The 27,830-nt window shown below is 50.9% G+C and overlaps 1 protein-coding gene and 1 long non-coding RNA gene across 10 annotated transcripts in view; one reads left to right on the forward strand and one right to left on the reverse strand.

Annotated features, from left to right (window-relative positions):
* The window catches only part of unc5ca (unc-5 netrin receptor Ca), a 118,071-nt gene that overhangs the window by 20,538 nt on the left and 69,703 nt on the right, over positions 1-27,830 (forward strand). Inside the window, exons 1-2 of one of the 8 annotated variants that reach the window (XM_023836622.2) lie at positions 15,821-15,951; positions 16,275-16,416. The exons of 2 other annotated variants lie outside the window; for them this stretch is intronic. Coding sequence is in view for 2 of the 6 variants with exons in the window: in XM_072706495.1 (XP_072562596.1) it covers positions 18,845-18,860 (16 nt within the window). In the remaining 4 variants the exon portion in view is untranslated. 5 more of the 8 variants (XM_023836621.2, XM_023836624.2, XM_023836625.2 and 2 more) reach the window with 5 other exon arrangements.
* LOC111856561 (uncharacterized) lies at positions 2,322-15,748 on the reverse strand. 2 transcript variants are annotated; one of them, XR_011985186.1, is made up of 8 exons: positions 15,611-15,748; positions 14,048-14,089; positions 9,527-9,575; positions 7,824-7,945; positions 6,532-6,678; positions 3,181-3,246; positions 2,868-2,986; positions 2,322-2,734 (listed from the first exon to the last, which is right to left on the reverse strand). It is a non-coding gene; the product is annotated as an uncharacterized lncRNA (long non-coding RNA). The 2 variants fall into 2 exon arrangements; XR_002841163.2 differs by having other exon boundaries at positions 2,325-2,637.

Genomic DNA, 27,830 nt, shown 5'->3' on the forward strand with positions numbered 1-27,830 from the left:
CCGCCCTGCAGAAGATGACAGCCCCACGGTAGGGGGGGCAGCTGGAAATAGAGATCTCCCTCGTCCTGCAAAGGGATCTCTCTGTATTTTCCATTCATCCGGCGGGAGACCCAAAACCTGTGGGGGGGGGGGGGGGACAGCCTATGTTTACGGGCGGTGAGGAGTGTGGCGCCTCTGGGGTCGAGGATCACCTCTTCGCTTACGGCAAGGTCAAGAAAACTCTTCTATTCTGTTTTCCTCCATTTCAGCCCGGTGCTCCTTCCCCTGCTCCCTTGTTCCCTCGACACCCCCCTTGTCTGCCAAGAAGAATTAGAGAGGAAGGTTGTTCGCCGCCCCCTCCTCCCAGCATGTGACCTTTTCACGCTAGGCCTGAGGAACAGTACCATCAGTCTCTTCAGTGGCCCGAAAATCGGTGCGACCCGTTCGTGGTGAGGCCAGACCGGCCCCCAGTTTGTTCTGCCATGCTGCCTCCATTTCTTTCACTCCCTCTTTCACCCCCAGCCTCAAATTACCCTCCCCAGCTCCAAATTCCTTTATCAGGCCGAGATTTCCCATAATCCTTTCAGCTGCTGCCTATCTGACCTCAGTAATATTCATTCTTTTAATGCCATGTCCCTTTGCTGCGTCGGGTATCCAAGTCCTTCTGCATCTGCATGTCAGTGAGGCCAACTGATCGCCATGGAATCGTGGGTACAGGTGCACCTGAAGCGATTCCGCCTCTTTCCTGTAACCCGTGGTAATTATCCTGTTCTTTCATCCATTGTGTCCATTCTCTGTATGTAACGTCAGCCTTGTCAGGAGCTGCCTTTCCTCAAGCTGTGTGATGTGTATCGGAGTAGGCCTCCATTGTCCTGGGCGTGGTCCAGAACCGCTCGCCGGCAGCAGAAGGCTTCCCTCCCCCCTCTCAATGGGGGCGCCCTTCCTGGCTCCTGGGTGAATCTCACCTGGCCCACGCTGGCCTGGTTCTGTACCGTTTCCAGGCAGGTCTCGCTCTCCCTGCTCTCCTGCCCCCATACGGACCAGGGCTCCGTCCCACACGGAAGCCGACTCCTTGCAGTATGTTTGGGAGGATTAGGGCGTGCCTCGTGCCTCGGGCGTGCCTCGTGCCTCGGGCGTGCCTCTTGCCTCCTGCCTATATTACTTCCCCTTGATTAGCTTCTTGTAAGAACTTCCACTCTCCGCCTCCACATGCCTCTGGATCACCTCCACCTTCGCTAAGTGCCCACACCCCCACGCCAGACATGGATCAGTCAGCTCAGGGGCAAAGTCCTGTGTTACCTGACTAGGGGACTTTAACAGGCCCCTGTCTCCTTTATTTGTTTGCTCTCTCTCTCTCTCTCTCTTCGTCTCTCTTTCCCTCTCCCCCCTTTTTCTCTCTCTCTGCCTCTCCCTCCCTCCCTCTGTCTCCCTCGTTCTCTCCCTATTTGCTTTCCTCTCCAATTGTTTCCCCTCTGTCTCCCCTCCTTGGTTATTGCGGTAACCCCAAATTACCAGGGTGACAGGGTGGGGTGTGGAAATCCATCCGTTAGTCAACGTCAGCCATGGGGGTGGGGCCTCTTCGAAACATTGTGGGGCGAACAAGAAACACAGAGGAACCGGGGGGGGGGGGTGTCCCGAAGGCCCGCAGGGGTATCTAATTGCAGAGGGAGGGGATGGTGCGTGGCAGCCGGCGAGCCAAAACCGCCATGGGTGAGACCTGCTTGTGGGATTTTTTTTGCAAGAGTTAACTGAAGAAAAGCATGCGTGTCAGAGCTACACGGCAGCTATTTAAAGTTGTAAAAATATGACGGCGGGTGCAGCTCGGAGGTTAACGAAAGCGGCATTTTTCCGGGTGTTCAGGATAGAGCCCCAAGCGAGATCGTGTGCTGCGGATGCGCAAGAAATGCACAGCTGTAGAAACAGGTCACAGTGAAACATGATGCTGTGTGTGTGTGTGTTTCTGTGTGTGTCTGTGCGTGTCTGTGCATGTGTGTGTGTATAGATTTTAAGGGACGTTTAGCCCATTTTCTTATTAATGCAACTGATTAAGTCAAAGCTGAACTGAAATATAATTGCATGGTATGCACGGAAACCCACGAGAAATGTGGAAGCTGCCAGAGAAGTGTAGGAGGGAGAGTGTGTCCCCCCCACCCGAGCCCAGCATCTCAACCCCCGCAATCCCCCCCCCCCCCCTCCCACAAATTGAGGGCCAGTCTTACAAATGTTTAACATCGCTGTTTCACTGCTCAAATAAAATACGTCACATGCGAGGGGGAATGGCAGCTCCCCCCCCCCCCCCACCCCAGAGTGCGCTCTTTGAGAGGCCTTCAGGAGATTAACGGTGTAAAGGATGCAAACTGGGTGAAAAAAAAGCCTGTTATGTTACAAGGCATCTGAGAGCCCCCCTAAAATGTGAGGCGCCGCTGGTTTCGGCCCCAGACAAAGGGGCACTTGTCCTGTTTCACGCGGACAGCTCGCCGTAAAACGCGCTTTTCCACTCCTCTGCAATACCGGCTGACACACACATGTGAGTCCGCGCCTCACAGAGGCGCCTGTTCTCCCGTCGTGATGCGAGTCGTCCAGACTTTCAGCTTTGGGTCCGCCGGCCTTGCTGCATAGGGGGCGCCGTTGTGGTGCCTTTGAGCGGAATGTATTCTGCTAAATCCGGACGTTATGTGTCAGTCGTCCAGGGGTGGGCACCTCTCACGTTACACGATACCCCAGTCTCAGGACATGCCTGGGGGCTTTTGTGCCTCTAAAAACAGAGCATCTTCTACACTTTACATAGCCAGAGGTTCTTCCAAAGCATGGTCCCGGATCTGCCTTCCTTTAAGCAGCCCGACATCAAAAAAGTGGATCGGACAGGAGGGGTGCATGAAAAGACTTACTGAATTTCGGCTTTGGCGTCGTTTTCACGTTGGCACAGTGAGGGTCAGCCTGAATGCGGATCCTGTTCAGATGAAACCGTCTCCTCAGGCGCTCATGGGTGCACACGCCCAGGTCCATGCTCCCCGCCCGGAACAAAGGCAGGTTATTCAGTGACACCTGATACCACTGAGCGCCACTGTGCAGTGTGCATTAGCTTAAGCATCTTCTGGGACCTCAGGGGAGGGGGAGGTTGGAGGGGACACGCCGTCTGCAGCGCCTTCCCGTGTAAGACACTACACGATAGGCCTAAAATAGCTAAGGGGCCAAGCTTACCAAAAGTTCTGGGATTCAGATCCTGTCATGGGCACTGCTGTTGTACCACATAGCATGGTCATTCACCTGGAAAGGAAAAAACGCGAGTAGCTGCATGAACCTCTCGGGGTGAAAATGCCTTCAGCAGCACCATGTAAATAATGAAACTGAAATGTATGGGGAAGAGGGGTGTTACAGGAACCTGGAGGGTATTGAAGGATGGAGAGGTGGGGAGGGAAAGGCTCAAGAGCAGATGCAGAAAGTACTGAAAGCTGTGTTTAACCACGGATCCTCGCGGCGCTGCCTGTCCACTGGCCGCCGGTCCCCTGGCGCCGCCTCCGGCCGCCTCTCATATCCGTGCCTCTCTGGCTGCGAGGGTCACTTTGATACATCTAATCTGTTTAGTGAAGGAAATCCAGAGGATGGTCTGCCTTTGATGCCCCTCTGGCAGCCCGACCGGGGAGACACAGAGAGAAATATTCAGCAGCCGGGGGTCCCTGCACAGCCGTGGCTGGCCGGTAGCTCACCACGCGTAGCTTGGGAGGGAGCTTGGAGAGAGTGAGCTCCCAGAATCCTTTGCCCACATATGTAAAATGCTTGTAGTGATACCTCATTTGCTCATAGCCTGCAGAGTTTCATAGCTGGTAGTATGGCTGAGGTGCTGAGCAGGTAGTATCAAGTTTATTTAACGAATGGGACTCACAAATGAAGGTCACTGGGTTTGAATCTCAGGAGGGGAAATGGAAGTGAGTAACCTCTGTGCTGGTCTGAAACAACCTACAGATGTCATTTTTGAGGAATAAATTTAGTGTATTAAGAGAGTGAGCCGCAAAGTAGGGCTCTGTTTTATTATCTAAAACCTACCCAAAGAGTGTCCTGTACTCTCCCAGCAGTGGAGGGTGATACATGAATAACCCTTATGGTGTGGCACACAGGAATGGCCAATTAGCAGGCCGGAATGGGCCGGAATGGGCCGCACGCAGCCAACTGGGAGGCGGTTTGTCCTTCCGTACGGAGGTCGCCCTTTTAACCGTGAAACGATACAAGGAAGTTTGCTGTCATCTTTGAGGATGTTTTGTCATTTGTAGGCCATGCTTTGGCCAAGTGACGTGTTCCCCACCCGGCCACAGATGCTGAAGCGGACACCTGAAACGGAATCGTCTTACAGCCCCCAGAAAGAGAAAGAAAACAGGAAACCTCAGAGTCCCATTTGGGACGGGGCAGGTGGAGACCGGCAGGGTCCATGTCGCTGTTGCCGCCTCTGAAAAGGGGAGGAGCTGCTCTCTCTCTGCTTTGTCCCCATGCGTCGCCCTCAGGTTTCCGTTCTATTCTTGTTCTCTTTCCGGGGCTGTAACACAATTCTGTGCACTTCCAGGTTTAAGGTGTTCCTGACCACTCCCATCGCACCTCAGGCCAGACTGCTTGGCAGCAGCAGAGAGGAAAGAGACCACAGCGACCCCTGCTGGCCGCGGCTGGCACTGTCAAGCCCTGATGAAGTGGCCTTAACACCATTTACTGGGCTCAGGTTTCTTTCACTCCTAAAATAACCGTTCCTCGCTTTCTTCGCTTTCTATCCTTCTCTCTCTTTTTCTTTCCTCCTCTGTCTTTCTTTCTTGACTACACTAAAGCTTCTTTGACCATTAGCTCCTGCTGGAGATCCCCAACCCCCCTCCCGGGTGTCATTCTCCCAGCAGCGGGCACAACAGCCACACTGGATTGTGGCACGGAGCCCTGGGTGACCAATAGAAAATCCCCCCAAAACTGTTCCCGCACAGTAGGGTGTCATTTCGGTGGGTTTATTTGGAGGAGGGGGGGGCGCATATATAATAAGTTTAGGACTCACACCCAGAAGAGCAGCAGAAAACAGGGGAGGAGCAGGGCATTCTGGGCCAGGGATAGCGGGGAAGATCCCTTGGAATTTAATCTTTTCTCACAGCATGAGAAAATCCCTGAAAGGTAGTGCTTTGCCCCTGCATGTTTGAGATGTGCTGGCGCTAATCAGGTACGCCCCCCCCCCCCCCCGCCCCCCACCCCCCACCCCCCACCCCCCACAGCTGTGGGCCGGATGGCCGGGGCTACAGGCAGAGGAAGGTGGGTCCAGAGTGGAGTTGACACCCCACACCTACGTGGAGGGCTGAGGCCAGGGGTGTACAAAGGGGTGGGGCTACAGGGGCGCTGTCTCCAGGTGAAAGCTGATTGGCCCCTGAAGTGTCCCCTCTCCTGTCACTCACTGATTCTAAACACGTCATTGGCTAATGATAAGGTTGGCTCCTCTGTATGAATTATTGCCTGTGTGTTATGGCCCCGCACCATAAAAAAAATCGGCTCTGGTGGCCGAAATCAGCCAACAGGGGGCGCCCCGGCACGCACGCCAGAGTCAGCCCCGGCCCTCAGCCCTCCCAGCTGGGACTGAGCGTGTGCCTTGGGGCAGGAGGCCTGCCAGCGGGGCAATTAATCAAAAGTGGGAAAGGGTCACGTGTCCGCAAGGACGAAGAGGACGGTGTATGGCACTGGTTTGCTGACTGTAACTGGATTTGTGCTGGTTTGCTGTAGTGAACAATAAAGCATTTCTGGTTAGATGTGTTATAGGTTAGAGGTTCTAAGGAGTTTGCCCCTGTGGGGGCTGAGGACCATGCAGGGGGGGTTGCAGTAATGGCAGCTACTGTCAGGAACCCTCCCACAATTCCTACCTTGGGTGGCACGAGTGTGGCATAGAAGGGGATTCTCTTTCCCAAGTCCACAGTGACACAAAAAACCTGCCCAGGCCCTCCCAGACTTGGGGGGGCAATCCATTTCCATGAGGAGGAGGTGGGAGTGCTGTACAGCAAGAGGAAGGGAGGAAATTGGGCGGGGGGGGGGCACGAAACAGCAAGCAAAGAAAAGTGTAGTAAAGCTACTGATGAGCTATAAGAGCCACCCCCCCCACCTCCCGGGAGCCCATCATTGTTTCGGAGATGACTGGGCACTTATTCACTTATTCCTGTGCATGAGTCTTATTCATTTGTTTTGCATTTTTGGGTTAGCAGAACTCCCCCATTAGCTAAGACTTTAGGCTTTTGAACGCCGCATTCGGGTGAGTTCCCGCTGTTCCGAATCCGATACCCTGTCAAACTTGTTGATGATGTTTCCAGCAGTATCCGTGATGCATCTGTGAATGGCAGGGAATTTGAACGTAAACAGCTTTTAATGACGGTGAGAGCTGGTGAACCGCGCGCACTGTGGAGCCTCACCCAGGCTTTGAGGGACGGCGTTTGACGTACAAAGCGGCTGCCTCCATGCCCCGCAGCACAAACAGCGAGGCCTACAGTGCAAACTGCCAGACAGCATCTTTAAAGCCGCTGCCTCCTCATTCCCGTCTTTATTTTTGCTTACCTGAACTTTTGGTGACCCCCACAGAGGGACTCGTGGAGTTCTGTCAGCCTCGTGCAGACCCACAAGTGGAGGAGGAGGGAAGGGCCTTCAAAATATTTTGTCTCTTTCAAGTTCATATTGGATGTGGTCTTTATCATCACTGGAGTTCTGCATTGGAAAGAGGGTGGTGTGGGGGGGGTTACTCAGCATTCCTGTGGCTGTTGGTTTTACCCCCTTCAGACTGTGTGACAGACTTCCTCAACTGCAGAGCATCATGTGTTTGCGTTCTTTAACCAGTACGCCCCCTGCTGTCTACAGTGTGCATTGCAGCTCTTGCGTTTTGACTTTTCCAGTGAGCCATTGTTGTTAATATCTGGGTCCCAATATCTGCCTTGGTTCAGGGTGCCCTGTTTCACCAGGAGCTGTAGTTTGGCATGGGGTGTAGTGAGAATTATCTTCTACAGAAGAACAAAGCAAAACAAAATCAAATGGCAGGGAGACCGAGCAGGAAGGAAGGAGATGTGTCCAACTGAAAGAAGGCAACATCGCCAGAGATGGTTTTGATGCCGGGATGTTTGCCTGTCTCTCAAAGCGCTGATCGATTTGCTGTTACGTTGCATCATTTCCCCCAGTCCCGCTCGAGAAGGAAGCTCACAGCTTGACAAAGCAGAACCCAGCAGGCTAGGATTCCCTGCTTAATTACCCCATCGGAGGAAGTACGGAGAGATACGGGTTTGGCTTTTCTGAAGCACGTACCCCGGACAGGAGCAGTCCAGCTGTGATGTGCCTTTTCAAAGTCCCTGAATGGCACGGGTGAAGGTGACAGCGCGTGATATTTTGCCTGCCCCTGGGTGGGGTACAGAGCTGACCAGGGAAACAGAAAGCAGCTCACAGGATAGCTGGAGATCCTCAGGAATGAAGGATTTTCACCTTTTTCCCGTTCCTTGTCTCCCACCCTCCAAATTGGTGTCATGACTACAGGATAGAGGTAGTGTCCCCAGGGGCACATGGATACCTTGACACACCCACACGCTGTAAAGTATCCTAACCCCCCCCTTCCAGACTTCATTATTAAACAGTCAGGGAAACCATTTCTTTTGACCTTTTTGTCAGTAATCATTTGTTTGTCCTATAACTGTGAAAATCAGTGTGCCTGCGACTTCTTGTGTTTCAGATGCAGGGTGATGATGTTTAAAAAGAATGAGTCTGCAAATGTCATATAGCAACAGCGACATTATTCATCATGTTGTTACGTGGCCTGCGCCACAAACATACTGCACGCTTAAAAAAAACCACAAAATTCTTGCACTTACCAGGAGAGGACGGATGTTAATCCTCTGATGGCTACATCGTGAAAAGAGGAATCCTTGCTGCTTAGAGTTAAACTTTTCCAGAATTCCCATCTAGACTGATTCTCGAACCTCCACGGAGTTGCCTGAACACAAAAGGAGGTTGATCCGTTGGAGTAAAGTGTGGTACCGTGTCTCATGTACCCAGTGTGTGAATAATGGATTTTGTTCTGAGGGGTGACAGGGCGGGGTGGGAGAGGTACTTATCCCGGCTAAGATGGCGTGAACTCTCTGAGCCAGGGCCTCCGAGACTGCACAGCTTTTTATATCTAACCCTTCAGTAACCTTTCCACACTGCAGTCGATCTCTTCACTCCAACCACGTGCCCCCATGCTAAGCCACATCTACTGAGGGCTACGCCACGGAGATCGCCGTGTGATTTAGATCTGGGTGCCTTGGTCGTGTCCTCCTCTCCTCACATGCTTCCATCAAGGTCTCCATGAACCTGGAAGCTGAGCATTCAGTGTTTGGAAGACCTACCAGAGAAAGCCACCTTCGAAAATTCTCCCTAATGAACGTGACCTAAAAACGTTTCTTCCAGCCTGTCAGAGAATAAAGGCTGAATTTTGACTTCCCAGACTAAACAGGCGGCTCCCCTCTCAGATGGTTCTTCACACGCCGATGTCAACAACTATTGTTCATCCCGTTACCTCTGTTTGCACGATTTGACAGGAGCCTCACAGACAAACCAGTCGAGTGAATAAAATGTAAATTATTCAGTTTACCTAGTCCTGTCTACTAAGCCAAAAGCCTTTTTGTAAGCCTGTTGACAGGGTATTTTGAATTAAGTTACATGTGCAGGGGTAACACTTGCGCTCATGGGAGTTTTACTTATGCAAAAATGTTCTGAGGGCAGTAGGATAAATGATTGGTTCAGGGAGATAACCAATCACATTGTAGAGGAGGTGGGTCCAAGCAACTAGAGGTGGGACCAACCAATCAGATGTCTTGCCAGGATCCACCTCCTCTACAATGTGATTGGTTATCTCCCTGAACCAATCATTTATCCTTCTGCACTCAGAACATTTTTGTGTAAGTAAAACTCCCACAAACAACACATGCACACCCTACCGGGATTCGAACCCAGAGCCATTTTCTGTGTGTTCCTGAGCCCCTTTTGTCTCCCTATATGGCTGGATTAGTACCAATGCAGGTCTGTCTCACAATCATCGCTCTGCACCCCATTTTATCCCCAATCTTATTTTGTGGTGATGTTTTCATCAGGCAGTAGCAATAGTGCCCCTGGGGTAATTTTTTTTAAGTAATCGCACCCGTAACATTTACTTTCTGTCCTTGTCGGTAACCTTTAAACCCTTATAACTGTTAAGATTGTTAGGAAATTTGGAGGGAAATATAGAAAAATGTTTCAGGTCTCGTGTTGAGAAAAGATTTTGAGAGCAGGCTTTTTTACGGGCCGCCAAAGGGCACCTAAGAGATTGAGCGGTGGTTCTGTCAGGACCCGTTGACGGCGATAAATGAAGACGGCATCACCGGAGAACATGGACTGCTGGCTGACAGAGGTGTGTCTCCATATTGATTCCGCCCCCGTGCCGTGGATTGTGGGGGCGGTCCACGGTGTGCAGGATCTGAGCTGGCAGAGGCTCATTACGGTCTCCTTTTGACCTTACCCCACAGAAGCACGCTCACACCCCCATGAGGATCCTTACCTTCATGCCGCCACGTCCAGCTCCATTATCACCTCCAGAAGTGTGGGGCCTTAATGGAAAGAGCAGAAGGGCGGCTGAATATTTGCCTGTTAATATTTAATACCTCATGTGCTTCTGCGTCTTCTTCTGGCCCTGGGAGTCACCCCTTCAGCCTTCTCATTTTTTTTTACAGAGGTGTGTCGAGGTGTTAAATGCTCCTGTCGGCTGTTTCTCATTTTGATCGTTTCATTATGTCAGGTAAACAGCTCGCGTTGACGGCTAGAACCCGGGGAGTGGGCCTCTTTGAAGTACCATCTGTCGATCTTGGTCTGGCGTACCTTTTTTAGTACCACGGTTACTTGAGTCGAGTCACCGCGAGTGGTCAGATTGTGGCATCGGTAGTGATCGGGGACAAATCCAGTGATGGTGGGCAGGGCCTGGGGGGTGTGTCTTAAGGAGGACCAAAGATGTGCATGGCATCATGGTGATGTGTGACTCCCCATAGGCAAGCTGCTTCAGCTATCTTCAGCTTTAATGTGCTCAGAGAGCCAATGAAGAATTATAAATTAGTATTCATGTTGACTAGTGATGGAAATCACTATTCGATTTGTTTCTTTTTAGTTTGCTCAAATTCACATTCACTGATTTATTCACTTATAACCCCCTTTAATTATTTTTAGCCAGGTGGGGGAGGACTCCCCTTGAAAAATTCTCCGTCAGTCATTCTTTGTTAATGAAAAAGGGTGTGTCTGTCTCCAGTTGCACTGTGTGGCTCACCAACATCATTCCTGGATTATAACACTCTCGGTGAATGAACTGAACAAATCAGCGCAGAAACTGATATAATTTCTTTCAAGATTATTTCATAATGAGCGAATCATTCATGGACGACATGAGCCTAATGTTGACTATCCCCAAAGCACTGGCCATATTCTAGCTATCGGAAGTCGTTTGGCAGATAGCTGTAATGTCCCGCTGCTTAATGATGGGGAGACACTGTCGACCGCTCCGTGAAAGCGGTGCTGTCCTGTTCTGTTCGCTGCTCCGGGGCGTCAGTAGGGAGACCAGGAGCGGAGCGTGACTCTACTCGGCCTGCGCCGTCTTTAATAGGAGACGCGGTGAGCTGATCAAAGATGTCCGCCGACAGCGCTCTCCTGTTGGTGCGTCACACTAAACAGGCCCTGCGCTGCCAGAGAATAACTCATATAACCTCCTGACAGGACACTTTCATCTCTCCTCCTGGGCTTCTCAGCCCAATATCTGCTCTTTATTTGATTTCTTTTATTTTCCTGACAAACAACATTTTTTTGCAGGAGGGCTTACAAATTTATTAGCTTTTTATAGAGCATAGTTTTTTTTACAGAAGCATCTTAGGTTCTCGAGCTATGGTATTGTATGGTATACTTTGTTGGTCCCAGGGGGGGAAATGATTTAGTCTAGTATTATCAATTCCCCTTCCCCTACAAGGAGGGCAGGGAGGTTTTGAGACAGCCGGCTTGGGGGAGTCCCTTGTACATGAAAACCGCCTTCATAAGCAGATCCGCTTCTGTGCCCTGCTGTCGTGCTGCCTTCTACGCTTAATACCCCACCTGAACCATCCGGAATGCGTCTTTTTTGCTGTGTAAAGTGATCCAGTCGTTTGCATGCTTTTGACAAATAACTGCCATGAAATTTTCCTCTGTGGGTGGAAGGGAACTGAAGGACACTGGGTGCACAGTATTTCGCAGACTGTAATGCAGAATGTGAGTACCTCACAGATGGTAACGCGAGATGCCAGTACTGCACAGACTATAACACAGTACTGTGCAGATCATAGAGCTTGATGCGAGTTCTGCACACAACATAGGGCAGGATGTAAGTACTGTGCGGACTGTAACGCAGGATGTGAGTACTGTGCAGATCATAACATGGGATATGAGTACTGCACAGACCATAATGCAGGATGGGAGTACTGTGCAGGCCTCAACACAGGACATGAGTACTGCGCAGACCATAATACAGGATGTGAGTATTGCACAGACTGTAACATGGGATGTGAGTACTGCACAGACCACAACACAGAATGTGAGTACTGTGCAGACCGTAATGCAGGATGTGAGCACTGTGCAGACCATAACACAGGATACAAGGAGTGCACAGAACCCCGGGAATGTGAGTGCCATGCAGACTGCACACCAGTGAAAGTCAGGTGCTGAATCGGCCGTGGATGATGAGTCACCTGTCTTCTCCACACAATCTAGAGAAAATGGAGCTGAGTTTATTAGCTAAAAAGCCACATCTGTCGGCTAAGGCATTTCGGTGTGTTTGCCGGCTAGTAAACGTGGCTGAGAGTTCACGTTACACTGCCACAAGCAGCCTTCCGATGGCCTCGGGCCTCAGGGTGACGCGTCCCTTAGTAATGTGGCCGCGCCCATGTGACTCAGCGACCACCTGGAGAAGCCATTCCGTTAGGAAAACGTCCTCCCTCCGTGTGGCAGGCGTTCGGTGTCACATTCCCTCCCCTTTCATCCTGACGTGGCCCATACGCTAAGCAGCTAAAGGTGTCTTTAAAAGAGAAGCAAATTGATTTGTCACGTCGCTGACTTGATACATCAGGTTTTATTTTAGCCGTACCTCTACCTCCTTCGTTTTTGTCTGTGTGGACAGAAAAGTGTTGCATCTGTTCTGGAGGGGTGATTTGTCAAAGTCAGCCAGAGTGGCCCATATGTAATATGCTGGCCGCTCTGGGGCGTGTGAAGGCAGGGTGGGAGATGGGCCCCGGGATGCCCCCGTGTCCCGATTCACCGCGGTGCGTGTCATCCGGCAGACGTGACTGGGATGAAGCACGGCAGGCGTGATGGCGGATGGACACACTCCGGTCCTGCCTAATCCTGTTCTCCTTCCATTTCAATAAAGCGGCATGTGCTGATTATTACTCTTAATGTAATTCTGCTTTATGGTAATCCTCATCGTTGAAGGGGTATAATTGATGACTTAGCCTGTGGGAGGGACGCTAATGGAGTCCCCTGTCCCGTCATTGCCAGCTCTTCCTTGTGGGCTGGGAATTGGACGCTTGGTATGGCAATGTGGCCGGGACGCTCATTTAGGGCACGGAGCTGGCATCAAAAGCCAAAGAAGTCAGTGGTGTGCAATCCCTGTCCCAGAATCGGCGCTGGCTCTGGGGGGTGGCCACTGATGTCATTATGGGCGGCTCTTCCTGTGGTGCATTTTGAATGACAAGAGCATGGGGGGGTCCACTCTTGCTCTTCTCTGCCCTGCATTGCTGTGTGTAACAGCTCTAACTGAGTTCAGCCCTGTTAAACCCCCCCTGGCTCCTTTGTGTGTCCTGTCCTCTCCATGGATACGAGTGGATACTTTGCTTCTCCATTCCCTGTTTCGGGGCATAAATAAAACCCTCATCGGGCGGGGGGGGTGCATGGAACACTTCACTCCGTGTCTCTGTTGCCTGGAGATTTTCACTCACAAAAGGAGACGTATGAAATATAAAAGGGACCCCTTCCACTAAACTCGACTCCATCTCCCTCCACCACGATCGATAGCCGGAATGCCTGCAGGCCACCTCCAGAACGGGCGTCCTACCTGTGCAGCATCGATCTCGCCGCGGTTTCCGGGAGCGCGTGCTGAGCGTGTGGCTGCCGGAGACGGCGGTGCAGCTACCCTGCTCCTCAGCCCCCTTCCTGGAACGTCTGACACGTTTCCCCACCCCAAACAAACAACGCTGAGGCACGTGTGCGTGCCCTGTGACACGGGGGCCCCTGGGGGGTCATTCCGCTTTCTGTCTGAGCATGATCACTGGCTTTGTGGGTCTACGCATCTGACACCATAATTAGTTGTCAGAGACTCATTTAATAAATTAACTTTGAAGTGCCTAAAGCTCTTGGCTTCGCCGTCTGTGGCAGTGTTTCCTAACCCAGTCCTCAGAGACCCACAGACAGTCCACATTTTTGGTCCCTCTCAGCTCCCTGCCAGACAGTCCACATTTTTGCTCCCTACCGGGAGCTGGGAAGGAGCAAGAACATGGACTGCCTGCGGATCCCTGAGGACACAACTGGGAAACACTTTTCTATGGGATAGGGCAGCTTGTAGCTGACCTTAACAGCTCCCCTCAGGCCTGATTTCACCCGCCCAGGTCAGCTAAAAACTTCTAGTCTGTGGCTGTTAGGAGTATAACGACAGGATGGAGTGGAAGCAACTTCTATGCGGATGAATAATGTAGGCCTCTGTCAGTATCAGTGTTGGACACAAGGAGATGTCCCACGGAGTTTCCATTGCCCAAAAACGCGGCTCTGTTTGCGGGTCAGAAGGTGCCTTTTGGCCTGAATAGCTTCCCCACTCCTGTCCTTGACTCTCTGCTCTGGCAAAACGAACCCCTTGACGGAAGAAAGAGGAATTCTTTCAGAGAGTAACAACCTAGTTATGAGAGAGAAGCAAGAGGGAGTTCGTATAGGGAAGCCGTGTTCTTTAAATAAATTCTGCATGTTTCCGAGGCCTCCCACTGCAGGGTGTGTGTGTGCGTGGGGGGGGGGGGGGGGATCTACATACCTGTGAGCTTATTTAGCAGCTCTGGGCTTTGACCATGGAGCTCTCCATCCCACAGGGCCGTCACACAGCGAATCACGGATAAGGATGTGACATGGAGGGTGAACAGGGAGAGAGAGAGAAAGAGCAAGAGACGGTCTCCGTGTTACTAGGGAAACGACGGTATAGCGGAAAGCGTGATACTCTGGCCCCGACAGTGCGATGAGAGAGCACTACATAGTACCGCTGCAAACGAGCCCCCTCCCCCATGTGACCAGCTGCGGAAGCTCTTCTGGCACGCCCAACGTAGACACTCCTGACCAATCAGAGCATGCCATTCTGCGGTTCCTCCCCGACAATGCCCTCCAGGAAGGTGGGGCATGCAGGGCAGGCGGAGAGCATAGGGTAAACTGAGAGGATGGCAAGCGCCTTTGTCAGCACGCACGCTCGCTGTTTTCTGGACGGAGAGGTGAGTGTGTCACAGGGGTGACTCCTGCGCCTCCGCCCTGCCGGTGCCTCTATCTGCTGCCCACCTGTCTAATTACCGGCCCTCCAGGTAGAACCGGACGGCAGCCACTGGAGCCCCACAGGTGGCGGCGAAAAATGCAACGATGCACCGTGTGTTTCCGCACTTTTGTTCCCAGTTCACGGAGAGGTGAAATGGATCACCGTGCTTTATGAGATGTTACCACACACCATTCCAGCAGTAAATCAATTAGGGCTTGACAGCCCCCTGGATAACATACTTACCCACCCCACAGAACCGCACCCCAGCTGTATCAAGACCTTCGACCCACCTGACCCCCCCCGAAATCCTCAGTAGGGTAGCTCTCACAGCGGTAGCTACATTCCTGAAAATGTCTAGTCTTCCAGCTGCTGGAGTTGTATGACTCTCCCAGGCAGCAGGAATGGAGTCTAAGCGCGTAACGTGCACCATAACATAGCAGTAGATCCTCGCTTTAGATGAGGTATTTATTGCATTTTGACAGGAGAAATTGAGACACCAGTAGGCCAACATGTGTTGAGGTCTTAACACTCCCTGCAGATGATGTTCGGCAGGGTGATCCTTTCATCCCCCTCTCTCTCTCTCTCTCTCCGCTTCTATTTTGGAGGAGATGAATGTAGCTGTGACAGACAGCGGCGGGCCCTGACGAAGGGTGACATTTTAAAGCGCCAGGGAGGGGGAGTCGTGTGCCTGCTCCTCCCCGAGTTGGAGGAGGTGGCACCGTTTGCCTCATCTAAGTCGTATGGAGCTCTTTTCCACAGAAAAGCAGAATTTATTCAGCAGCAGCAGCTAGGTTAAGTACTGGGTTGGAAGGTTTGTAGTCAGGTATGGTTCTGGGACTTGAACCAGAAAGCTTTTAGCCTGCCACGCCCCTCCAAATAAAAAATAAATAACCGGCTCACTGGGTCTTCTACTGCAGAAGATATTAGGTTTTTTCAGCAATAAATATCAGTGTTTCTGTAAATAATTATCATTAATAGCGTTCGGTGGTGAGACAGCAGCGGGATCGCGCATCACGTGACCTCACGGCGCAAACCTCTAGGAACTCGGGGTACCGGTCTGCTGGGAAACCAGAGACTCACCTTATTATCGTGAGAATATGATGGACTGAGAGGAGTGTTGTTTTTTTGCGGGCGGGGGGCGCCAGTGTGGCGGCCTGTGACGTCTGTTTTGCGAGACACTCGCTCCACGCGCGCCCCCCGCGGGTCCCATTTCATCTGTCAGCGAGCCGTCAGTTCGGGACCGGCGGCGCCCGGCGACACTTAGGTGGTGGCTGCCTCATCCGGGGCGGGGCCCAGGGCGAGCTGCGGGGGTCACGCTTCGGGAGTGAGGAAGCGCTAACGAACTAAACCAGCTGCGGGCTGCCGGGAAGGACTGGCGGCGACGCCGCACCCCCCCAGTGTTCGGGCTCTGCATGCCTCACGTAAAGACTCAGGAGTCAGAAATAACGAGCAAAGACTGAAGCACTGCGGGCGAGGAGTTTAATCGATTAATTTAGCAGGCGTTATAAAACGTCTTTTATGTTCTGCGATTAAAGCAAAATTGAGGGGGAAAAAAGCTACAAGTGATGACATTGTTCATTTAACTTTACTGCTCACTTTTACAATTAGTTTATAGGGTAGGCATAATGTTTAATTTCATTTTCCCTGAAACGGTGCACTTCGGAGTTTTAAAAAGTAGCTGGTTCACGCTTTGCAGTGGTCCCGCCGCTACGGCGCTAACGGTTCTTTTTGTTTGCCGGTTAAGGTGCGGGAGGCGCGTACGTTTGCCGGCGCGCGGAGCAGCTTTGCGCGTTTCGCAGATCGTGATGATAACGCGTCACTTAGGAGAATTGCAGCGCAAACACTGCAGGCGGAGGATCGATAGACGCCGCGTCCCCCGGGGAGATGTAAGCGATTACGTCGAGCTCTTTCCAGAGCCAGATTAGCGCCGTAGATTAGCTTCTGAATGAGCTACAGCTGTCAGAGGAAACTGTGCGCTAAGTGATTTTTTTTTCTCAGGTGAAATAGCGGGGAGGGGGGGGGTCTGCTTCCCCTGTTTAAAATTCGGAGCCAAGTTCAGCCAGTGCGCGTTTTAATTACGACGTCAAGGCAGCGCATTAATAACTCGGGACAAGCAGGTAGTAATTTGCACATCTAGCCTTAACCCCGGCCTAATGTGGGGTCGGAAAAACATACCAAACCGGGATGAAAGGACACTGAAAAGCTGGGGGGTCACTGGGTGTGGAGCAGCAGCTAAATCCATCCATGCAAATGAGCAGGGGATACCAGATACCTTCTAACCGGGGGGGGGCACTTATATGTAGGGCAAGTCAATCACAGCCTGCTGCTGTATTTTAAAAGCCTGCTATCTGACTTATGTTTTTTTTTTTTTTTTAATAACTTCAGGACCCCCGCCCCTCCAGAATTTGTGACTCAGGTGCTGTACAACACCAGCATTTCGACTCGTCGTCCCCTCAGACTGCCCTGTGGCACACACACCTCGTTCCCCTTCCCGGCCTGTTGAGCTGTGACCGTACCGGCAGCGGTATAGGTGTCTTTTTTTGGGGGGGGGGGGGTATTTGGGCACCAGCTGGTCGGTATGCTGTTTTTTTTTTTTTATTATTATTTTATTTTTTTAAATTTTCTCCCATTTTTCGGCCTGGTGTAATGTAGCGGATAGTTCGGCACACCTCTTAAAATTGGGTGGCCAAACGCAGCAGGCGTCCAGAACCGGGGATGAAAGGACGCCAGAGCAGGCACACACCTCACCATCCTCTGATGATCACGCCACGGGGAGGCCGACGTATGTGCGGGGGTGTGAGTCATGGCAGGCTGCTGGGACTCCTGCGTCTTTAAACCTTAGTGTGGAGGCCGCGTTCCTGCTAGTAATGCGCATGCACCCTCTTGTGGACTTGTGGGCCTGTGACCCGAAACACATGCCCCCCCCCCCCCCCTTCATGTACGCCTCTCTCCTCCTACAGCCCACATTTTAAATGTTCTTTTTACTGCCTTTTCGAAGACAGCGGACATATTTGAGACATAGGGCTGGCTTTGTGGCCATTCTCTTTTTTGTGGAAATTGTCTTTCATTGAGGAATGGCTGGTAGGGGGGAGGTTGGGATACTAAACATAAGACTTGGTGTAGGGGGGTGTCATACTTTTGGACAGGGTGAATTTGGGGGGGCATTTTGATGTGCTTTCGTCGATGCATAATTACCACAGCTGGCTGTTTCATTCCTGCCTGCATTGTTCTCTGAGGTTGTCTTTGTTCTCCTCATTGCATTCTGCGCCCATTGCGTGCAGGGTTATGATGGCGGGTTCTTACCCACAGCCTGTCATGTGATCTCATCACGGCCAACCACAGAGAGTCATGCCTTCTGAAGTCTCTGGCCAGATACTATACTGGGAGCTCAGCAGGCTTGTTGCTGAGTTTGGTATGTCCATGTGTGCCTGTGATCCCAGTTCGGATCCTTCTCGCTTCCTCTTCAACACGACACTCCATAATTTTTCTTACGTAGTCTCCTCTCATCCCGTTTCCATTACATCAGCTGTGATCGCCGTGGCGACCCCGCCAGAGACGCCAGCTTCTCCGCGAGTTGTCTGTCGTTTGTTTTCCAGTGAGGACCTGCAGTGGTCTGCTGAATGTGTGCCAACGTTAAATTAAAGGGCTTAAATCATCACTGTCTGCTCTCCGGTTTCACCCAGATGGGAGTGAACAGGTTAACTCATGCCTCGCTTTAATTAAATGCATTGCCGGGGTAGAAGGGGATCCCAGGCTGATGCGAGCCTCAGGGGGGGGGGAGCTGGAAACTGTGCAGACTGACACGCGTAGCTCCCCAGACTGAACTCTGTCCGCGCGGTTTGTCCTGGGTGTGCGTTACATTTGCATGGTCTGCATTTCCCACGCGCCTGCTATCCTGTCTGCCCACAGCAGCGAATTCCGAGATGCTGGCTCAGTCATTTTCCCACATGGCCAGTACTTCTCAAACTCTGGGTCTGTGGTTTTTCAACGCCTGGTATATAGTTTTATAAAACTGGTGCTCTAGTTTTACAACAGAAGGTTTTTTGGTATTTTGAGAGTGTGTCGATCGATTGCCTACGTGGCCGATGGTTCAATAGTGTTTTTTGATGGGTCTATAGTTTCCAGAGACCACATTGTGAAGAGTGCCTGTCACTTGTGCTAATACTTGAGCCGATAGAACCCATTGCTTAGGATGGACTATCAATATACTCATACGTACGTTAATAACGGTAAACTAAATACCATAGCATCATACCTGGGTAACTGTGAGCTTGTTAACACAGGGTCGTACCTGGATAACTTTGCTCAACATGGATGGATGGATTCCTTGGTACGTGTGAACTCATTAAGACAGAGATGGATGGATAGATACTTGGGTACCTGTGAGTTCATTAATATGGATGGATACCTGTGAGCTCATTAACATGCCTGGCTAACTTCAGTCTCTCTTTTTTTCCATGTGTTGATGCACCACCTTGGACCTGATTCTTCAATTCAAAGGTAAGAACTGCTCTGGTGCCCAAACCCAAAGCCTCCATGAGAGAGAGAGAGAGAGAGAGAGACTGTCCCTCCTAGCTTCTGTGGCATTTTGTCGCGTAATGCTTATAATTATGAATTATGGAATACGCTTAACTGCCTTGTGACCATGTACAGACAGATGTTTATGTAAGAACTGGGCGAAGGCCGACCCTGAGTATGAATGTGAATGCATGCGGAGGGACTTTACAGCATAAACATTTCAGACCGCAGAGACCATAGCTAATGTCAGGCAAACATTACCCGACACATTTCTGTTTCTAAAATATGTTGTTTGCATATTCTTCATTATATGTTTTACATTTTTTATATTACAACCATTACTGAAGCGCCATAAGGGGAAATTGTTAAGCGCTACAAGGTGTTGAGTGCAAGGTTTCCTTTTCAATTGAATGGGTAAATTGTTTCTCTTGCCCCTAGGGGGCATCACTGAGCAGGGCTGGAATCAGAATAAATATTTAAACTGTTCCAATTAATCTCAGTTGTCTTCGGCATCTGCGGCATCACTCCATCTCCCTGCACAGACAACTAGGTGTTCTGATGTAGACCCTGAAATTGAAATGTGCTGTTTTATTCTGGGAATCAACTACCCCCCCCCGCCCCAGTCTTTTCCTTGGCTGTAGTGGGGGGTGCAGGCTGCAGTGAGAGCCCCCTCCCTGTGTGCATGAGCAGGACCGTAGGCCTCGGTGGCACGACAGAGCGATGAATAGTCTGACTGGGCCTGTGGCTCTAACTGACTTAGACTGATAGTGCTTTCCTGGAGCCCCGTGCCCCGGCCTGCTCACGCATACAAGAAGCCTGTGATGCGGGGCATGTACTGAAGCCCGTGTCGTATGGCGTTTCCATACAGCTGCTTCAGAGGGTGGAGAAAGGGGGATCTGCGTGGCATTTGGAGGAAACGACAGCCCTTTGATGCCAAAGTGGTCCTGTCAGTAGCCAGGTGGCCCTGTAAATATTCCTGCCAGTAGCTCTGGAGGTGCTTCTGTCAGTAACCCTGGTAATGTCCTGCCAGTAGCACTGTGGCCTGGTTGACTCTTGACTGTCTGTAATTGTGGCTGTGATCCCATCAGCTGCAGGAGCAGTAGTCAGTAATCCTGCAGGCCGTCAGCGGCTCAGGCAGTAGTCAGTAATCCTGCAGGCCGTCAGCGGCTCAGGCAGTAGTCCTGCAGTCGGTTGCTGTGGCGGTTCTGCATTATAGCCCATGTGCTGTAAAGGCTGCTATGTCTCTGGCGGCAGAGTTGCTAGCAGTAGCTACAGCCTGCAGGGCCTTGGTGGTGGGATGTGGGGGGGGGATGGAGGCTCACTGACCCGTGCTTGGGTTCAACTCACATCCGCAAACGACACTTGCCCCTCACGCCTCATGCACCCCCCACCCCCCAGGAGGGGGAGCCACGCCGGTGTTGTTGCACATCTCCCTGAAATATTAAAGTGGCCCACCCCGCGGGGGGATGCACTGAAGCTGGGGCATGGGGGGGTTGCTCATCAAATATACAGCAGTGAGGAGGAGAGACGGTGGACTGCGGGTAGCTGATAATGAGTCAGACCCCCGCTTCCCTAATGTGAGCCGACTGGTAGAGGGCTCCTAAACGACAGGGTGCATCAGACCGGGGGGGCATGACGAGCTCTAAAGCAGGGTGCTGGCTGGGTTTATAGTGGGCGGGGGGGCAGTATGTTAGCATAGGCAGAAGGCAGCTGTCATCTGCAGAATAACACAGCAGAGCTGGAATGAACCATCACACAACTAAAAATGACGCAGTCCTACTTGCCGGGAACATGAAATGGGACAGCGCCCCCTGGCTGCTAACCTCGCACGACAGCCCCTCTGCCCAGCATGATTCCTGATGAGGGAAGCGTCCCGATTCGGCAGGAGCGTGGGCGGGTGTATGTCTCAGGGGGTCACATGGCAGCCTCTCACACCAACATGTGGTAGCACATGAAACATATGTAATAGTCTGTAGTCTGTGTGTGTGTGTGTGTGTGTGTGTGTGTGTGTGTGTGTGTGTGTGCGTGTGCATGGGGAGAGTGCGGGCACGTTTCCATGCCCACCACATCTGAGAAGTGAGGCCTTTTCCACTGGCCAGCCTTTATCTGTCCTTGCACAAGGTGGGCCTCCATTAGCACTATCACAGCATCTATGCTGGGCAAGCAGGCGGCTCCGTCAGGAGCGGCACAGAGGATCTGAACTGGGGTGGGGGGGTTGGGGGGGAGTGGATCGTCTCTGAAGTTCTGTTTGCAGGGCACCAAGAATTGGGGGTGGTGACTGGACCCAGCTGGAGGTGGTGTGTTACAGCGCCCCCCACAGGCCATTTGGATGAACTGCGTTTGTCGGTTCTGTAACGGTCATAGACTCGTGCTCGCATTATTGGACTCATTAGAAAGTGTAAGGCGACTTTCCTCTCATTTTCTGCTGCTCTCTTAGATGTTCTAGAGAGGCTGTGATGATGTAGATGTGTTGCCTAAGGGAGCTCATGGGGGGGGGGGGGTAGGGGGTCGGTGGCGCCCTCACTTGATGAAAGTGGGCCTCTGCGACCCAGCCATCTCAAAGGCTGCCTGGGGACACATTTGTGCCAAATTGTGTTTTTACTTTAGTTATTATTTTGCATTTAGCATGTTGATCATCTATCGCAGTGGGATGAGGCTTTTATGCGTTATGTTTTATACGCATCGCACTGTACCCCGCCAGTCCCACTCCTCCGAGACTTAACGGCGCCTTCGCGGAGCCGGTGAGCGGGAGCCGGCCATGGTGTAAACATTAAGGGATTCTAGGGGAATCAGAAGGCGAGCAATGTGTTCGCAGCCTCCTGTTTTATTGATGTTAATATTGGAAAGGGAAAATTCAGCTCAAAGGGGGGAGGGGGCTGGGCAGTGAAAGCATGGTGACAGGGAGCCTGTGCATGTCTGAAAGTCGAAGATGACACCGTCAGCCTATTCGCACCGAGACACTGGGTACAGGGTGACGTGACACCAGGCCACCCCTTTGAGGGCTTCCGCGTGTGCGATGCCTTCCTGCAAAGGAAGATCTGAGCTGGAATGCGACAAAATCCCTTCACAGATTTCAGCTGATTGGCTGAGCTGGACGACCAGTGAAAATATCTGAAAGGGCCCCCAGGAAGGAGGAGGCGGAGTTTTTATGGGTTCACAGTCTGTGAGCCTTGGTGGAATGTCATGGCGATCAGGTGATCTTTGGTAGAGATGACAGCTTGAACCACACCATACATAGTGATTTTGAACTTTGGGCGGGTGTTAGACGAATGGTTATGTCTTTCGGGTGTGAAGCAAATCAGAACGCACTAAATTATAGCTACACGGGGAACAAGAGGCAGATGAACTAAGCAAATTCCAGTAATCTGGGCTTACTGACCCTGCTTCAGAGTTCTGCCTGCTGTGCCGTGACTGGAGCTGGTTATGGGTTCTGGTGTGTATAATCTGCCTTTCATATGAACACAGTGGTTTTGTGTATTTGTACAGCTGAGTAAATGCTGAGGGGTCCAGCTCTGCCTTTTGAATGTTCTCCTGGTTCTCCAGGCTGTTCCCCTCACCGCAGCCCGCTTTCAGCTGGTTCTCGTTAGCGGCCGGGCCTCAGAACCTGCATGTGATGCTGTGCGGAGTGACGTGGTGAAAATCGGCCCACATACCTCGGTGCCGCAGTGCCTTAACCATTCAATAACGGTTTCGCAGAGGAGTAGGATATTTGTCATCTTTATTTCTGGTCCTGGTGGTTAGTAACCAGGGATGGGTTTGTTGTAATTGGGGCCACACTCAAAAAGTCACTTTGGAGCCCCGCACCACCCTTACTGTAGTGACCATTTGTGGCCAACAGGGGGCCTCCAAAGCTCAGGGGCCCCACACACATTCTGGGTTTGAGTGTAGTAGTAACTAGAGCACAATACTGATCAGGCTAGCTTGGAAACTAGCAGTGTACTTAAAGGAAGTTAGCTAACTGGTTAGCACTCCGGCAAGCGTTTTTATACAGATCAGAAGGAAGATCAGAGGGAAGAGCTTAATTGCTCGGGGGAAAGCAAGAGCCCCCTGAGTGTGCTTGTAGCTCCCCTTCCGGCATGCGCTATTCTGCTGGGGCGGGCATGGGGACTGGCAGTAAAGAATGGCTCATTAGATGCCTCCTCACCCACTCTGTCTGGAAGGGTGTGTCTCTGACAGGGCGGGGCTGAGCAAAACCGGGTTTGACCCAAAGCCACTCGTGACCCAAAGCCCTGCTCCCCCATCAAGGGATCTGCTGTTGTACTCTCAAGCGTGGTGCTTAACCAGAACAGCTTAATTAAATATCCGGGGATATAATCTGGGTGAAAGTGTCGGCTTATAAGAGCAGCTTTGGAGGAAAGTGCTTTGAAAATTAATTACGATGATAATGTTTGGTCCGTCGAGAGTACTGGAATGTTCTCTGCAGATTAGGACAGAGAAGCTAATCCCCAGTTTCTCCTCTGACTCAGCCTGCTGATATAGTGCTTCCTTATCTGCTCAACGAGAGTCTTCCTATGCTTTCAGCATCTGCCGCCTTCCAGCCTGCTGCTGAGGAACCAAGCCTGCCTCCCGACCCCCCCCCCCAACCCTTGGGAGCCCCTAAATCTGATGGAGGTGGATTTGCAGTCCAGTTTCGCTAGTGTAAGCTAGTGGGAACCTTCCTGGGATTGATATCTAGTGCTTATAGGTTCAAGTTCTTGGGTGGTGTCATGGTTCAGAGTCCCAAGAAGGGTACAGTTATGGGGAAACCTGAGTATTCTGGGAATAATCCAGTGACGGGTTCACCCATCCTCCATCTCCTCAGAGATTAAGATTTCTTCCTGCTCTCTCTAGATCCTCATGCCTGATCCAGATCTCATTTGTAGGCTGTGGTTGTAGCCTGTTAGTGTCTCAGATCCTCATACTAGCTTTCATTCCTGGCCACCAGTACGTAAATCCTGTCTCCAGTCCCCTTTCCCAAAGTCCCCAGTACTCCCTGCTGCCTCTATCGCATGACTCTGCTTTATGTTCCCCCCTGCTAATTTCCCCCCTCCTGCTGAACCAAAGAGCTAAAAAAATGTTTTGTTAAAAGAATTTGTTCAGGATGCATATAGTGAAAATAATTACTGGTGGTCCGGTAGGATAAACGAGGGTGTTGAGAATCTGTGGGTGGGCGGGGGGGGGGCAGGATTGTGACAGATGGGGGGGGGGGGGGGGCTGGCAGGGGTTGGATGCGGTCCTCAGCTCTTTTGAGGGAGGTGCTGTCTTTATGTCGGCGAGAACTGAGGTGGGCAGACGAAAGGGAGAGAGGCACTGTCCCATCTGATGTGAGTTTAATAAGGTCGGGCTGGGAGTCCATTATCTTGCCCTGGGGTCTCTATATTTAACCCGGAGCAGCAGGCCGGACGATGCACAGCCCGCCGGCACAGGAAAGTATGCAGGCCAGCCGAAAAGTGCTATGCTGACAGGATGAGTGACTGCTAAACTTTCCTCAGTGTAACGCAGTCTGTGAGGAGAGGCTACAAGAACCTGGGCTGCGTCATCTGCAGCCCTGCCCTGATGCCTCATACTGTGTGTGTGTGTGTGTGTGCTGTGTTTACCTGGCTGTGTGTGCTGTGATTACCTGTGTGTGTGTGTGTGTGCTGTGTTTACTTAGGTGTGTCTGCTTTGTTTGTTTACCTAGTGTGTGTCTGCTGTGTTTGTTTACCTAGTGTGTGCCTGCTTTGTTTACCTGTGTGTGTCTGCTGTGTTTACCTGGGTGTGTCTATCAGGCACTGAGTGCTGTGTCGGCCTGGTGTTTGGGGCATTGGGTGACGTGAACCTGAGTCTATAAGTGATTTCTTGCCTTCCCCTGGGAGGGGGCAGCTGTGTGTCCTTGAGTCCCCATGTGTCTTGAGAGCTCAGGCCAACTTCTCAGCCCTCCGCACCCCCCGCGCCATTCCCCCTTGGCCCCCCCAGAAGGTTTCATTCATATTTAATGAATCCATTTTCTGTCAGTGTGTCTGTATGACCTCAGCGCGGCAGCAGGAGACCCTCCCCCGGCCCTGCCCATCCAGGTCCTCGTTCTGGTTCCTCATAGGCTGGTTTGTCTGTGACACTGCGGTGGCAGAGGGGACAGACACATTGTTATTATTTTAATGATTTATTTTCCCTGCATCTTTCAGCTGGTTATAATTGGCTGCTGATATTTCCTGGCTAAATGTTGTCCTGCTCCATTCTGCATAAAATTGAGTGTTTAATCTGTGTATAAGACTGATCTTCGCCATAAAAGCATCTGTCAAAAGGACAGAACAGTCCAATAACAGACTCAGGAAGGTTTTATGATGGAGGGTGTGGTCAGCAAATGGGTATTTACTGAGACATATGAGGTCTGTAGCACAGGGTGCTACCTTCACACTTCCTTTTGTTTTTGCTGTTGCCTTTTATAATTCAACACAAGAAATGCAGTTTATCAAAGGTGTGCAGGGGTGTCATCCCATAAAAGGCCCGGTGGTACCAGGTCATGTTAGCATCTATGATGATAATAATAATAATAATAATAATGATAATAATGATAATGTTAAGTAATACTTGTGCTGGCCTTTTTTGTATGCCTTTCTGTATCCCTGTCCTCCGTATTCTCTGAGGTTCTGATTAAAATTTGATCTGAAAGAGTTACTTTTTTGCATTTAAAAGTCACATTTTATACACCAGCTATTTTTAATCTGTAGTCCAACTGATTATAGTTTTTTTTTTTGTTGAAAGCCTGGTGTGAATGAATTTTGAATTTTGAGAAGAATAGAGAGAGGGTGCCTCACGCAGGCTCTGAGCCACTTCTCGGAGTTAATAGATAATGCTGTGTTTTAGGTTGGATCAAAAGGAACGGGATTAGCGTCCTGCCTTACGTTCTGAGACCCGGGGTTCCACTGAGAGCGCAGAACTAACAGGCAAACTGGTTCCGCCAGACAGCTCTGTCAGGTTTGGCTCGGTTCGGCACAGGAGGGGGACTTAGAACCCGCTGTGCCTTTTATTATGAGGGCTTGCTCTCTGGATTCCTGTATCAAAGCTCAAGGGGAAATGTTACTGCCCAGAGCAACTGTGTGAATGCATTACAGGAAACTCTGTGTGCCTCATTGTTTGCGTCCGCTGTCTGAATCACCGGCGGATGGTGCGATAATTGAGGTTTTCGACAGAAGGTATGTGACTAGTGGAGGTCAGAAGGTTGAACTGTCTATATCTTCTCGTAATCTCATTTGGAAGTTACCTGGGACACCAGGATTTGAGATAGATTGAGCCTTTCCCTCTCCTCACAGAGATCCAGCTGAGGTCTTTGTGCAGTTTCCATAAAGTACAGTACTTCTCTTAGGTAAATAGAGAGAGCTGCTACCTTTTTGTCTCTGTACTGTACCTCCTCCAAGGTATAATGATATAAACATTTAGGAACCTGCTTGTGACCTAATTTTTTCTATTTAAATCTGGGGGATCAGATCTGAAATTGTACCCTTGAGCAAAGTGCTTAAGATGAAATTTCTTCACTAAAATAGTGCAGATGTACAGGAGTAAACAAAGTGTGGTGTAAGAAACAAAGTCACTTCACATAAATCCTTCTACTGAAAGGAACGTAGAGCGTGAATCTGCTTGGAGCACATTGCTGGGACACGCATATTCGCACAGCGTGGGATAAACCGTGCGGATTATCTCTCAGAAGTGGTGGGCCAACTTCTTAAACACCCCCACGAAAGTATCATTGGTACTGCCACTGTATATTTTCCTTCCCACATCTATCCCAACAAGAATCTGCCCCCATATCGCCCATCAGACACTTGGCAATCATGTGTCAAAACTGAACTATCTGATTTTATGGATGGAGGGAATCGCCCCCATGGTCTAATAACCTGCCAGGCTGATTAACCAGATTAACAAATTTTTCCTCATTGCAAACCCTATAAGTCTTCAGTTTATTTAGTATTATCTCCAGGAATTCTCCCAAAACTGTCATTTCCTGGGGATTCGTTTTCCTTTTTTTTTTTTTGCTAATCAGCTCTGGATTTTTCTGGCCTTATAAAATCTTCTCAAAAAATGTCCTCTGGCACCTATGGGACGCTGCGCTTTGACTGATGGGTTCATTTAATTTGAGTGATTTTGTGTCGACCCAGGAGAGATTCGGGGTCCAATTTAAATTCGGGGGAGGCGGGAGAGGGCAGTGGGAGAAATTGGGGCAGGTAAGCTTGGCGGCGTTCCCCTCATCATCGCTTGAAGTAAGACAGAGGCGGAGAGGCCTGCTGAGGAGCAAGCGGGATATTAGTCTGCGTTCTGGGGTGGATGAGGCTTGGCTAGTTGTGAGAGCTGCAGTGCTCGACTCAGAGCGGATGGGGTAACAGTGTGGGATAAAACACCTCCCACACACCCCGCAGAGGGGAGCCTCCTTACCTAGCCCATTGTGAGGGAGCAGAAAAGGAGTCGGCGTCTCTTTCATCATGTTCATCCTGCCCAGTTCCCTGTGTGGTTTTGGGGATGGTTTGTTTTCTCTTATACTTGTCCCTCCACTGATTCGCAAATTAGGCTTAAACGTCGATCCGCTGGGGCCATAGATAGAATCATACAGTGGTAGATTTGAGCAATGAGGCTAGCTACATGAATCCTAGTGCAGCATTAGTGTCACAATTGTGCTTTTGTTTTAACTCAAATTATTATTTTTCTTTGCAGAAAAATGCTGTCAGTCCTTGTCACGTTATGATTACTGAGGAGAGACTCAGGACACTTTTTTTAATACACCGATGGCATGATCTTCTGCTTAAACGATGATTAACAAAGGGGCTTAGAAGCT

Source organism: Paramormyrops kingsleyae, chromosome 2 (genome assembly GCF_048594095.1).
Source record: "Paramormyrops kingsleyae isolate MSU_618 chromosome 2, PKINGS_0.4, whole genome shotgun sequence".
In the NCBI taxonomy this organism is placed as follows: domain Eukaryota; kingdom Metazoa; phylum Chordata; class Actinopteri; order Osteoglossiformes; family Mormyridae; genus Paramormyrops; species Paramormyrops kingsleyae.